This window comes from Hyperolius riggenbachi, chromosome 4, assembly GCF_040937935.1.
Source record: "Hyperolius riggenbachi isolate aHypRig1 chromosome 4, aHypRig1.pri, whole genome shotgun sequence".
NCBI lineage: Eukaryota > Metazoa > Chordata > Amphibia > Anura > Hyperoliidae > Hyperolius > Hyperolius riggenbachi.
Window position 1 is genome coordinate 183,753,278 of NC_090649.1, and position 14,477 is coordinate 183,767,754.

At 44.3% G+C, this 14,477-nt stretch overlaps 1 protein-coding gene across 1 annotated transcript in view; it reads left to right on the forward strand.

Annotated features, from left to right (window-relative positions):
• LOC137504736 (actin-like protein 6A) overlaps positions 1-14,477 on the forward strand; it is a 46,267-nt gene that overhangs the window by 30,947 nt on the left and 843 nt on the right. The window contains exon 12 of the mRNA XM_068233319.1: positions 825-914. Coding sequence (XP_068089420.1) covers positions 825-914 — 90 coding nt within the window. The remainder of the gene's footprint in view (positions 1-824; positions 915-14,477) is intronic.

A 14,477-nucleotide genomic window follows, 5' to 3' on the forward strand; every position in this document is an offset into this window, starting at 1 on the left:
AATTATATTGTCTATTTATACACGACTCATTGGCTGGTCACTTTATACTTGAGGGTGGTAACCACCAACCCCCCTCCTTTTAAGTTGTTTTTAAAATATTTTACTCTAATTTGGCGCCTCTGTTACTCCTCATTCTACACTCAATGTAGATTTATGCTCCATTGTAAATGCCAGATTGTATCTCTGCTGGCTGTTTTGACTTTTTTTACTTTATGAACAACTGGTACAACCCAGAGACTGTGTTGCTGCACATGACAGTATTGATCCAAAGAGACATTTTTCCGTTGGGGTTTTCTCCACCTATCACTACATAGAGCGAGCGCATATTTTTAATTTTTTAATATTAAAAGTCAAGAACCAATCTTAAAGCTTGCAATTTTAATGACTTCAGACAGTCCTGTTCTTTTTTTATATGGCTATCATGACACACCATGGATAAAAGTGGCATGAGGTCCTAGACAAGGTACTAGTCTGCAATCCCCTTCCTCACACCATTTGTATATGCACGATTTGAGGTGTCAACCTCCTCATTGCTGCAGCAATCCTGTCTTGTGATTAGTGACATAAACCAATCCTGAGTGCTAGAAAATTACAACCATGACACCAGAGTCCACCATGAGGTTTTTTCGGTTAACCTAGAAAGCAGGCTAAGGATGGAGATGATGAACTAAAGGTGACTTGTGGTGTTTCACTATGTTCAAGTCAACTCTCCCATTGTATGTAGGGAATTTCTTCGTGGGAAGGAAGGCTATGGAGACTTCAGTACAGAATAAGTTATGGTTGAGTATGGTAATTTACACCTTTGAACTACTTTGTATCCACAGAACACAAGATTCAAACTATTTACCAACAGCTTAGCAACAGAAAGGAGGAGACTAAGTGCATGGCTTGGGGGCTCTACCTTTGCTTCTTTGGTGAGTATATGTGTAATGGTAATAAGAAAGCATTTGTTAACCTGTAGGCAGCTACACCTGTCTATTTAGACATGACTTTTCTGGTTGCAGAGAGCTCAGCCATGCCCCAACTGTTCCCAACTGTTTACAGGGCAATCGGGGTGAGTGAAAAAAGCAGGTTGTGCAAAGGAAGCACGATTGCGCTTGCAAGTGAAAAAGAGCCCTTAGTGTGTTATTCCACATGTAAAATCCCATGTATTTTTCAGTTTCATAAAAACTGTTATCTATTTATAAAATAGCAACATGAATGTAACTTTTCTGAGCTCCATTAACTTGAAATTTCTTAACCCAGAAAAAGTATGTAGATCACAAAGGAGGTTGAGCTATCACTAATGAGTGGCTACAACAGCCACCTCTTGTACTCCATGTACAGACTAAGGGCATTATTATATCTATTATTATTGATTTATAAAGCACTAAAATATTTTGTGGCTCTGTACAGAGTAAGAAACAAACAAGAGGAACATAATACAGACAATTGCATAGTTAATATATATCGACATTGGTACGTAATACAGCATTAAGAGACATATTTACCGTGACAATTTTAACATCAAAATGTTTAGCAAATTCCAAGACACAAAAGGTCCTGCCTTTGCAAGCTTACAATCTAAAGGAATAGGGAGGAAACATATACTGTATTTTTTGGAATATAAGACAAACTTTTCTCCCTCAAAAAGGGGCACAAAAATACCCTGGGTCTTAAATGTCAAATACAGAGAGTTCCCGACTTACAAATGCCCGAAAATATAAACCGCCAACCCGCTGCGATGAGTCCCTGCATTGTTTCCATGTGCCCATTCTACTCCTCTTGTGTTCCCTCCGCTGCCAGTGTATTAGTTACAAGCAGTGGCAGCATGGCTCACCTGATCTATCAACTTCAGCTGCAATCACAGACCTCTCCTCTCCATCACTGCTCCCCTAGTGCCAGCTTCTGCTGATTGTGTCATCAGGACACACATAAGGTACACAGGAGGACACACATGGGTGCAAAATAATTGGGAGAGAACATCTAAAGATGCTCCTGTACCATGGACACACCAGGTTTAGTATATATTTCTTTTCCCTAGTTTTTGCCCTCTAAACCTAGGTGCACCTTATATTCCACAGCGTTTTATATGCTGAAAAATATGGGTAACTGTGGAAATTACTGAGCCAAAAATACTGATGAAATCACGTTCAAGATAATGGAAGTCCTGAAAACATGAAATGATGAGGTTACTATAGGCCTGACATTAAAGAGGAATTCCAGCCTAAACAAACATACTGTCATTAAGTTACATTAGTTATGTTAATTAAAATAGATAGGTAATATAATCTCTTACCCACCCTGTTTTAAAAGAACAGGCAAATGTTTGTAATTTCATGGAGGCAGCCATCTTTTTGGTTGAAAGGAAGTGACAGGGAGCATGAGACACAGCTCCAACTGTCCTGTGTCCTGAGCACCTCTCCCAGCTGCGTGCGCTAGGCTTCAAATCTCAAATTAAAAAAAAAAAACGAGAACAACATAAGAAATCCCATCATGCTTATTCTTTCAAGAAATCACATCATGCTTTGCACAGCATCAGGGTAAAAATGCCCAGGCAGACTTCTTTGGGGCATAGCTTAGCTTCTGTGTAGCTAAAAATGAGGCTTGGGTAAGAAAAACAAAGTTCTGATGCTGTGAAACTGTTAAAGAAACACAAGCCTTTTCAGTGTTGCTGAGTAGATTTTTAGTCTGGAGGTTCACTTTAAGAAAACCTCCTTTATAGCATAGGGAATGATACTCACGTCCCTACAGCTTAAAAAAAAAACCAAAAAAATAAAACAGTGGGCCTTGTTTAACAAGTTGGGTGCAAAGAAAACTGAATAGACAGTGAAGCAAACACACACAGCAACCAGTCCAATTGTAGTTATTGATCAAAACAAGGAATCTGATTGTTTGCTTTGGAAAGCTAGTCCATATTTGGGCTAATTGGGTGCAACTGCTGCCATGATAAATTTGCTTCTGTCTTCTTAAATCTCTAAGTCGAATTAAGATTTAAAACACAGCAGGGCTAGTGCTGACATTTCATCACTGCCCTGAAATTCTCACTGTTACCGCCTCAATTTTTTGTAGTGTAATGGTGGTGCAATCTAGTGGTGGTGGTGCAATCGGAAGTTCAATCTCCCATACAATACCACTAGGCACATGTGCCTTCTTGCCTCACTATAGGCCTATAGCACACAGAAAATGTATTTTACTGGTACTATCAGCTGGGGAGAAGCACCCATTACACTATTACTGCCACAAGCTGCTCCCCTGCCATTAGTACTAGCAACATTTCTGTGCCCTACCTGCACATGGCACATTTACTGGCCTTTTGTACATCTGGTCCTACGAGAGCTAGGACCACTGAAACTGCTATACAGTGTACAAAGGGGGTTGCATATTAACCTATACTATAGAGCACAGTAGTAGAGAGTACAGGTGAAACTTGAAAACATCCCCAAAATCAAAATCTCAGACTCTAATTGGCTAATTATCCAAAACACCTGCAAAGGGTTCCTATTTCATATATTCGTTTCACCTTTTAAGTTGAATTACTGAAATAAATAGCCTTTTGCTTGATATTTAAATTTTCAAGTTTTACTTGTGGTGAGACGTGCAAGGCAGTGAAAGACTGGTCAGTTCTAGCCCTGATTTTTTTCCCTGTAGTTGACTTAAAGAGGGAACTTCAACCAACGATTGACTGCCTCTTTCCTACCTGAAATCCTTACCTTTTCTCAAATAGATCATCAGGGACATGTACAGGAAAATTGATACTTACCTGTAATTTTCCTTTCCTGGTGCATCTCCATGTCGGCATACTAATGGGTTAGCTCCGCCCCTCTAACCCCTATAGGACCAATCAAAAATGCTATATATATATGGTCCCTACCCCTTCCACCTCATTCTAATAATTTAGAACTCAGACACGATGGACCAGGGTGGGACGTATGCCGACATGGAGATGCACCAGGAAAGGAAAATTACAGGTAAGTATCAATTTTCCTGTTTCCCTGGTGCCTCCATGTCGGCATACTAATGGGATTTGCATAGTAGTAATAAGAGACCAAACGGGTGGGTGCTATCAACAATTATTTATGTACTGCAGATAAAACACTCCTTCCAAATTTAACAGAAGTCAACAGAGCTGGATTCACTCTGTAGTGATTTATAAACGTGTTAGGCGACGACCAATTTGCTGCCTTGCAAATATTTATCAACGAGACTCCAGCCGCCGCCGCCCAAGAGGAGGAGATACTCCGTGTCGAATGTGCTGAGGTACAAGAAGGTGCTTCTGACCCCCTGGCTCTATACGCTTCCTTAATCAGTCGGACTAGCCATGCTGCTATGGTCCTAACGGCGACTTCCTTGCCCTTTCTTGGACCCGCTGGATTCACCAACAGATGATCCGAGTTTCGGAATGCACTGGTTACCTGAAGATACAACTGTAGCCATCTTGCCACATCTAAGGGATGTCCATTAGGAAACCCATCCTCCATAGGAAAGGCTGGCAGCGTCCACTCCTGATTCAGGTGTTTTACTGATATCACTTTTGGAAGGAAATGCGACATTGGTCTTAATACCACTCTGTCCTGAAAGAAGCTCAAGAAGGGTTCTTTCCAACCCAGTGCCCTTATTTCTGACACTCTTCTTCCTGATGATACCGCGATCAGAAAGGCCATCTTTAAAGTCATGTTCCACACTGAACAGTTCTCTGGAGGTTCAAATACTTCAGAGGATAAATACTCAAGAACCAAGGGAAGATCCCAACTTGGACATATTTTCTGTAATGGCGGTCTTAACTTCATGATGGCTTGAAAAAACTGCTGCACCAATCTGTGTGATGCCAGTTGTGAACCGACTAATGCTGATATTACTGAAACTTGCACTCTGAGTATCCTTACAGTCAGTCCTATATCGAAACCTGTTTGCAGGAACTCCAGGACGTGTGGTACTGAGGGGATGAGGTAATCCACTCTCTTCTGTAAAGAGAACTCAATGAATCTTCTCCATACCCTATAGTAGGTATTATTTGTAGAAGACTTTCTTTCCTTTAGTAATGTTTCTGCAACTGTCCGTGAAAAACCTGCTTTTAACAAATTTTCCCTCTCAATTTCCACACAGTCAACGATATTCTGTGAATATGCTGATGTCTCAGTTCTCCTTGCGACAAGAGGTCTGGTAACAGGGGAAGCTTCCAATGGGGCGCCACTGACATCTTGAGAAGTAGCGGAAACCATGGCCTCTTTGGCCAGAATGGAGTTATCACTATCGCTTCCACATTCTCCCCTTGAAGTCTGTTCAAGAACCTCAATATAAGCGGAGTCGGGGGAAAAGCATAGATCATATTCGCCCTCCATGCCTGAGTCATTGGGTCCACTCCCTCCGCCTTTTTGGACGGGAATCTGGAGAAGAACCTGGGCAATTGGAAATTCAGATCTGAGGCGAATAAATCCAGCTGAGGCAGACCCCAACGTTGCACCAGCATCTGGAAGATTTCCTTTTTCAACATCCATTCGTTGTTCCTGATCAGGTTTCTGGACAGAAAATCTGCACGTGCATTCTGAGTCCCTGGAATGTATACAGCCTTCAGTGACAATAGATTATTTTCTGCCCATAGCATGAGTGGTTCCACTTCCTTCATTAGAGACTTGCTTCTGGTTCCTCCCTGCTTCTGCACATAGGCCACTGCCGCCTGCTGTTGTCCATTTGGATACAAACTGCTTGTCCGGTCAAGAGATGAGCAAAGGCTTGAATCGCCCTGTAAGCTGCTCTCAACTCCAGAATATTGGATACAACATCTATCTGGGGATCCTTCCATCTGCCTTGGGCCCATCTGTTCATACAGTGTGCTCCCCAGCCCATCCTGCTGGCATCTGATGCAACAGTGATCCAGTGATATGGAGACAACTGATTGGCATTGCGTAAGTTCTGCTGCTGCATCCACCACAGGAGAGACATCCTGACTCTTTGAGATATCTTGATTAACTGTGTCATAGAGTGATGGTTCCATTGACTCAGGAATAACTCTTGCAGAGGTCTCATGTGCCACCTGCTCCATTTCACCATTCCTATGGCTGAAGACATCAACCCTAGCACATGCATACATGCTCTTGCCGTCAGTGAGTGTTGATGGAACACCCATCTTATTTTGTAAAACCAGGTCTTGAATCTTTGTCTCTGGTAGGGACACCGAATCTTCCATCGTATTGAATACTGCGCCTAGATATGTCAGTATTCTGCTTGGTTTTAACTGACTTTTCTTTAGATTGATGACCCAACCCAAGTCGGACAGGAAGTCTATTACTTTCCTTGAGTCTTTCACTAGGTCTTCTTTGGATCTTGCCACTACCAGAATGTCGTCCAGGTAATGATGAACTTTTACTCCCTGTGTCCTTAATTCGGCTATTGCTGACACCAGGATCTTTGTGAATGTTCGTGGAGAGGTTGAAAGTCCGAACGGCAGCGAACAGAACTGCAGATGGTTGTTCCCTAGAGAGAATCTCAGAAACTTTTGATATTGATGATGTATGGGTATATGGTAATAGGCATCCTGAAGGTCTATGGACATCATCCAATCGCCCGGGGATATTGCCAATATTATCGATTTGCGCAAAAAAAGTGGGATCAGCGCATCACCAGGCCGCCTCTGAATGGCCTCAGCTCAGAGATGCGCTGAGCCCCCCCAGAAACTGCAAACGCACCTTGACCCAAACAGAGGCTCTGCATATACACCAAAGGAAAACTATTAAGTGGGAGCAGCTGACCAGAAATAAATCAATCAAACATAGCAAAGAAATGAACAGCGCTACTTAAAAACAGATGAGTGCTTACCTGCAAAAAAGTGCACACCCCACTCATGGGATTCAAATACACAATGAGCATACACATGACCTGTCTACCACTTGGAGGATGTTAGTTTCCGCTAACAATTTGCAATTTGTTAGGTACTTGTCCCTCCCACTGTCGAAGAAGTCTTTCCTCCATGGGAGGGGACCTAACACTAACTAAATTCTACCTATGCATAGGCATAGCCTGGGCGCGCTACCAGTAAAATTGAGATTTGCGCAAAAAAAGTGGGATCAGCGCATCACCAGGCCGCCTCTGAATGGCCTCAGCTCAGAGATGCGCTGAGCCCCCCCAGAAACTGCAAACGCACCTTGAACCCAAACAGAGGCTCTGCATATACACCAAAGGAAAACTATTAAGTGGGAGCAGCTGACCAGAAATAAATCAATCAAACATAGCAAAGAAATGAACAGCGCTACTTAAAAACAGATGAGTGCTTACCTGCAAAAAAGTGCACACCCCACTCATGGGATTCAAATACACAATGAGCATACACATGACCTGTCTACCACTTGGAGGATGTTAGTTTCCGCTAACAATTTGCAATTTGTTAGGTACTTGTCCCTCCCACTGTCGAAGAAGTCTTTCCTCCATGGGAGGGGACCTAACACTAACTAAATTCTACCTATGCATATGCATAGTCTGGGCGCGCTACCAGTAAAATTGAGATTTGCGCAAAAAAAGTGGAATCAGCGCATCACCAGGCCGCCTCTGAATGGCCTCAGCTCAGAGATGCGCTGAGCCCCCCCAGAAACTGCAAACGCACCTTGGACCCAAACAGAGGCTCTGCATATACACCAAAGGAAAACTATTAAGTGGGAGCTGTTTTTAAGTAGCGCTGTTCATTTCTTTGCTATGTTTGATTGATTTATTTCTGGTCAGCTGCTCCCACTTAATAGTTTTCCTTTGGTGTATATGCAGAGCCTCTGTTTGGGTCAAGGTGCGTTTGCAGTTTCTGGGGGGGCTCAGCGCATCTCTGAGCTGAGGCCATTCAGAGGCGGCCTGGTGATGCGCTGATCCCTCTTTTTTTGCGCAAATCTCAATTTTACTGGTAGCGCGCCCAGGCTATGCATATGCATAGGTAGAATTTAGTTAGTGTTAGGTCCCCTCCCATGGAGGAAAGACTTCTTCGACAGTGGGAGGGACAAGTACCTAACAAATTGCAAATTGTTAGCGGAAACTAACATCCTCCAAGTGGTAGACAGGTCATGTGTATGCTCATTGTGTATTTGAATCCCATGAGTGGGGTGTGCACTTTTTTGCAGGTAAGCACTCATCTGTTTTTAAGTAGCGCTGTTCATTTCTTTGCTATGTTTGATTGATTTATTTCTGGTCAGCTGCTCCCACTTAATAGTTTTCCTTTGGTGTATATGCAGAGCCTCTGTTTGGGTTCAAGGTGCGTTTGCAGTTTCTGGGGGGGCTCAGCGCATCTCTGAGCTGAGGCCATTCAGAGGCGGCCTGGTGATGCGCTGATCCCACTTTTTTTGTGCAAATCTCAATTTTACTGGTAGCGCGCCCAGGCTATGCATATGCATAGGTAGAATTTAGTTAGTGTTAGGTCCCCTCCCATGGAGGAAAGACTTCTTCGACAGTGGGAGGGACAAGTACCTAACAAATTGCAAATTGTTAGCGGAAACTAACATCCTCCAAGTGGTAGACAGGTCATGTGTATGCTCATTGTGTATTTGAATCCCATGACTGGGGTGTGCACTTTTTTGCAGGTAAGCACTCATCTGTTTTTAAGTAGCGCTGTTCATTTCTTTGCTATGTTTGATTGATTTATTTCTGGTCGGCTGCTCCCACTTAATAGTTTTCCTTTGGTGTATATGCAGAGCCTCTGTTTGGGTTCAAGGTGCGTTTGCAGTTTCTGGGGGGGCTCAGCGCATCTCTGAGCTGAGGCCATTCAGAGGCGGCCTGGTGATGCGCTGATCCCACTTTTTTTGCGCAAATCTCAATTTTACTGGTAGCGCGCCCAGGCTATGCATATGCATAGGTAGAATTTAGTTAGTGTTAGGTCCCCTCCCATGGAGGAAAGACTTCTTCGACAGTGGGAGGGACAAGTACCTAACAAATTGCAAATTGTTAGCGGAAACTAACATCCTCCAAGTGGTAGACAGGTCATGTGTATGCTCATTGTGTATTTGAATATTATCGATTGTAATGATTCCATCTTGAACCTGGGCACCTTTATCGATTTGTTCAGATATTTCAGATCTATCACAGGCCTGAATCCTCCTGATTTCTTCTGTACCATAAATAGAGGTGAATAGATCCCTTCGAATTTCTCCGAAGCCGGAACCGGTAGCACTACTTTCTGTAATATCAAGGATTGGACGTATTTCAGTAATACCTGCTTTTTCTCTGGATCTGCCGGGATTCTTGTAGGAACCCATCTGTCTTGTGGCAACCTTCGGAAAGTCCATTTGTGCCCCCTCTTTATCACCGAATATACCCATGGGTCTCGAATCTTTTCCACCCAAACCTTGACAAACGATCTTAGTCTTGATCCTTCTGTCACTGCCTGGGCGGGCGCACCTTCAAAAAGGCTGCTTCGGCTGGCCTCCAGGCTTGATTGATGATTTTAGAGATCTTGCTAAGTTTGCCTGAGTGCTCTTCCAGTTCTTTCTGAATGACCTCCCTGGTCTATAACTCTTGGCGTCAGAGAACTTGCTCATCGGTTGTCTTTTTGTATTTGGATAATTCTTCTTTACTGGTCTATCTTGCGGTAGTAGCCCGGATTTTCCTCCTGTCACCCTTGTAATGGCTTTGTCCATTTATTTGCCAAACAGTGACGAACCATCAAAAGGTATCTTTACCCAGCTCTGCTTTGATCCCATATCCGCCTTCCAGTGTTTCAGCCACAAGGCCCTTTTAGCTGTTACTGAGTTCAACATTACTCTAGCTGCTGCTCTTAAGGTATTCATTGCGGCTTCGCTGATGAAGTCAGCTGAAAGTTTCAAATCATCCAAGGCTGTAACTATTTCTGATGGATCAACTCCTTTCTCAATTGCCTCTTCTATATAGGAGATCCAGACACTTAATGCCCTTCCTACCGATGTCAAGGCTATGGCCGGCTTACAGATTTGTCCTGTCGTGAGATAGACCTTCTTTAAATCGTTATCGATTCTCCTGTCCAGGACATCCTGGAAAGTTACTGTATTTTCCATTGGTAGGGTGACATGCTTCATTAATCTTGAGAGAGAAGCATCAATTATCGGTGGAGAGGATAAGAAAGGAGCTTCTTCCTCCATAATCGGATACAGCTTCGAAAACTTATTGTGTAGGGATGTCTTGTTCTCTACTTTTTCCCATTCTTCCAACACGATATTTTTAATTTCTCTCATCAATGGAAAGGAACAATGCTTTTTAGAAAGATGTGTATAGTACTCCTTATTCTGTGGTTGTTCCTCAGGAGGGTCCTTCCAATCCAGAGCCTCCTTTACCGCGGAGATAAAAGGTGCCGTAAGAGAAAAACTAAAGAGGCCTGAAGATAATTCCTCGTCTGACGCCTCTGGATCTGGTTGCTTCTCTGTCACATTTGCCTCAGCTTGTGAAGAACTTGCCGTTGAGGAAAGCGTAGCTACTTCCTCTCTCACTACTCTCCTTATTACTTCAACCAGATCTTCCGTTTTTGTTTCATTCTCTTTTGCTAATTGCCCTAGGCATGATGAGCATAAGGTTTTTCCTCGCATAGCCACACCCGGGCATGCCCAGCACTGGCCCTTGTCTGGCATTGACCGTTTTCTCGGAGACCTAGATCTGGATCTTGAACGGCGTGATGACCTATGTTGTTTATCGTAATAGGATGAAGGGCCATAATGCGATCTTGATCTTGAATGGTGGCTTCGGTAAGATCCACTTCTGTGCCTTGACGGTGACCGAGGGCTATTAGCACCTCCTTGTCCCGGTGGAATCACATAAGAGCTGCAAAACATAATTTATATATTCATGAGCTCAGTGATCCTGCACAAGCTTTTTTTTATTTATTTATTTATTTTTTCTAATGCTTTCCCCTTACCCAGAAGGTCCATTATGATCGCCAGCCTCCGCGGAAACGTCCACTACAAGGAAAAAATAAATAAATAAATAGGCTCTTTAAATAGCCATTAAGGCATGCTGTACACATAATGAGAACCCTGACATCAAACTGCTACTTACATCCAGAATTATCAGAAGCTTCTCCCTCCTCCATTAATCCTATCTCTGGATACGAGGATCAGCCAAGGAATAATATAATAATATAACTATTGCAGCAATACTAGCAGAGCACATCCGTTTTATCATGTTTTATCATGGCACAGGTACATCGAAGACATCCTCGTCCTGTGGACTGGCACAGGTCCCGATCTGAACAATTTCGTTGCCAGACTCAATAACAATACTCGCAATCTAGCATTCACTATAACATCTGACCTTAGAACGATCCCTTTCCTTGATATACGTATATCGAGTGATGCGATGGGACGCATCACCACTGACCTATATAGAAAGGAGACGGCGACGAATGCTTTGTTGCACGCCTCCAGCTTTCATCCGCCCCATACGATCAGGGGAATACCGACTGGCCAATACATGAGTGAGACAGAATTGCTCGTCTGATGAAACATTCCAGTCCCAGGCCAACCAACTGCGAGCGAGATTTCGCAGTAGGGGGTATCCCGATGTAACATTACGACGGGCATTTAATAGGGTTAAGGAAAGGGATCGTTCCAGTCTTCTGGCTCAGCGCTCTGACCGCAAAATTCAACCACAAAAGCCGGAATTACGATTTATAACCAAATATTGTGCACAACACACTAAATTAAGACACATTTTACCGAAACATTGGTACTTATTGTTGAATGACCCCCGAGCGCCCTATTGTTACATTTAGGAGGGCCACATCTCTGCGTGATACTTTGGTACAGAGCCATTTTGGGGGGGGGGGGGGGGGGGGTCAATCCTAGACGTCACTGCATCGTTTTGGGTACCTATACCTGCGGCGGCTGCCCCTATTGTCAATTCATAAAAGTGGGGAGGACAGTTATATTACCTAATGGCAAATCCCATGCCTTAAAACACTATGTGAACTGCCAAACGGAACTAGTGGTCTATCTACTGCTTTGCCCTTGCGGCGCGTTTTATATAGGCAAAACGAAGAGAAACCTGTGGAGACGCATTTCTGAGCACATGCAAAACATTGGAAACAAAGAATTCTGCACCCCTATTGCCCGACATGTGAGGCAGTGCCCCACATGTACTGGCAAGAAATTACGTTTCGTAGGATTAGATAGGATCCACGGTACCATACGAGGGGGCAACTTTGATCGCCTCCTCCTTCAGAGAGAAACTAGGTGGATCTTTGAGCTTCAGGCATGTCAGCCTCCAGGTTTAAACGAGGCCTTCAGTTACGCCTCGTTTTTACCTCTCTGATACATAGGTGGTGTCATTTCACCACCTTACCATGCTCCCCGTCCCCATTGGTTCCCTCACTCCCCCTTACCGCCCCTCCCTTCCTCCCCCCTCCCCTTCCTTCCTGTTCCTCCTCTCCCCCTCCCCCCTTCCCTCTCTGTCGTACGGTAGTCGGCGGTCGCCCCACCTTTGACATGATGTCTTAATCTGTACGGGACTATGTTGATAGTTATTTTGTGCATAGCTCTATGAGATTAGTGCTTTGCACTGCTGTCCGGAGCTACATTTTTCTATTGTCCTTTTATCTCCATATTATAACGACATATTTAGGTCTATATGTATATATGTATATGATAGGCTTAGCCAGTCTGTTAAGTGTACCTGAGATGGATGAATGATATGTTGTGCGTTTTGACACAAGAGGGGCACCGGAGTTCGGAGGCGCGGTTGTGTGGACGTCGTGATGCGGAGGCGAGAGCTTGCGTTCCATCTGCTCGCTCCGTTGGCCCGCAAGCGTCACTTCTGGTCCACACGCTCGCTTTCGCTTAGCTCCCATTGGCCCCATATGCGGATATGTACCCGCAGGTTGTATACGCAGGCACGCCTTCTGATGACGCCGTGAGAACGGCGAAACATGTAAAGGCGCTGCCTGCATGAGACGCCATCTCCTCCCGCGGACTCCCTCTGCATCTATCACCCACCTCCCACGATCGGGTGACCAGCAGCACCGCTTGACCGGCACTTGAGCCCATCAGGATCTGTCTGCAGTCCTTGTCCACATGGACGCACGCCTGAATGAGCTGATTCGTTCAGCCACGTTTGGACATTGCTAGCCCATACATCTGGGTACAGTGGAGAATAGCGGAGACCAGCGTGCCACACAGCCGGTTACCTACCACCTAGGATGAACCCCCCATATCCTTCAACAATGATGTACCATGGAAGGGTGAGGTACTGATATGATCATCCCACTGTGATGCTTATAAGTCTAACAAGACTGTCATACATGATATAAGTTTGCTTGGCTGCTGCTTCCATCTTTGCTGGCTTACGGCTTGGGCTGACCACCCAGCATTTTGCTGATATACATTGCCTCTACCACTGTTGCTGGAACTTTGGACTCTGCACTGTCCTGATCTTTGCTCTACCATCTGCTGCTTTTTGGACACTCTTTTGTCATATTGCTGAGCTCAAATAATGCCTGGCCAGTGTATGCTAGTGATGTGAGTGTGGGGTTTATGTGAGGAGGTGGCCATCACATGGGTTTTTAGTGGTTCTATTAGATACGGTTACAATAAAAATACATCTTTTCATAGATTGGCAGTATTTATCATTTTTTCGTTTTTAATCACTGTTAGCACCTGTCAAATGGTTTCTTCTCAAAATTAATGTGTATACAAGGAATAATATAACTATTGCAGCAATACTAGCAGAGCACATCCATCTGCCAGCTGGTCAGCCTTGCACTGAGCTCCGTGGCCGACTTTAAATAAGCCGCCCCCGCCGTCTCCTGCGTGCTCACGCAATACTAGGGCATTATGCCCTCAACAAAGATGTCCGCCGCACTTGCTGGTCCCTCTTTGACCGCTTCCGGCGGTCCGCGCATGCCTAAACGCCACTTCCGCCTGCCGGGAACCCGCGTCAGAGCTTCTGCCGCTCCAACACCGCTCTGCCTGCTTACCTTCACCACCAGCTGCGCAGATGACGGAAACCATAGTGCGACTCTGCCGCTCCGATCCCCAGCCTGTTCACGCTCCTAGAACTCTCATGGACGCTTCCACTCCGCATTTAGCTGGAACTGAGGCGGGCCCCTCCTGAAACCACCAGGTACAGGGATATACAATTGTATGCATTTAGCAGCCCATTACACAGGAAGCTTAACCTGTGGTATGGGCAAGGGGAGCATTTCACCTGAATAAAAATCATAAAGAAATAGCTAAATAAAGAAAAACTTTGACAGACACAGGTCCTATAGTGTCTGAGGACAGAAAAAAGAATGAGGTGGAAGGGGTAGGGACTATATATATATATATATATATATATATATATATATATATATATATATATATATATATATATATATATATATATATAGCATTTTTGATTGGTCCTATAGGGGTTAGAGGGGCTGAGCTAACCCATTAGTATGCCAACATGGAGGCACCAGGGAAATATTGTTAATATTGTGGTGAAACCACTCCCACAGGGTGATGTCAGGGCCATGACCCTGACAATTTCCTGTTTGTGAACCTTGTTGCATTGTGGGAAAGATCAGT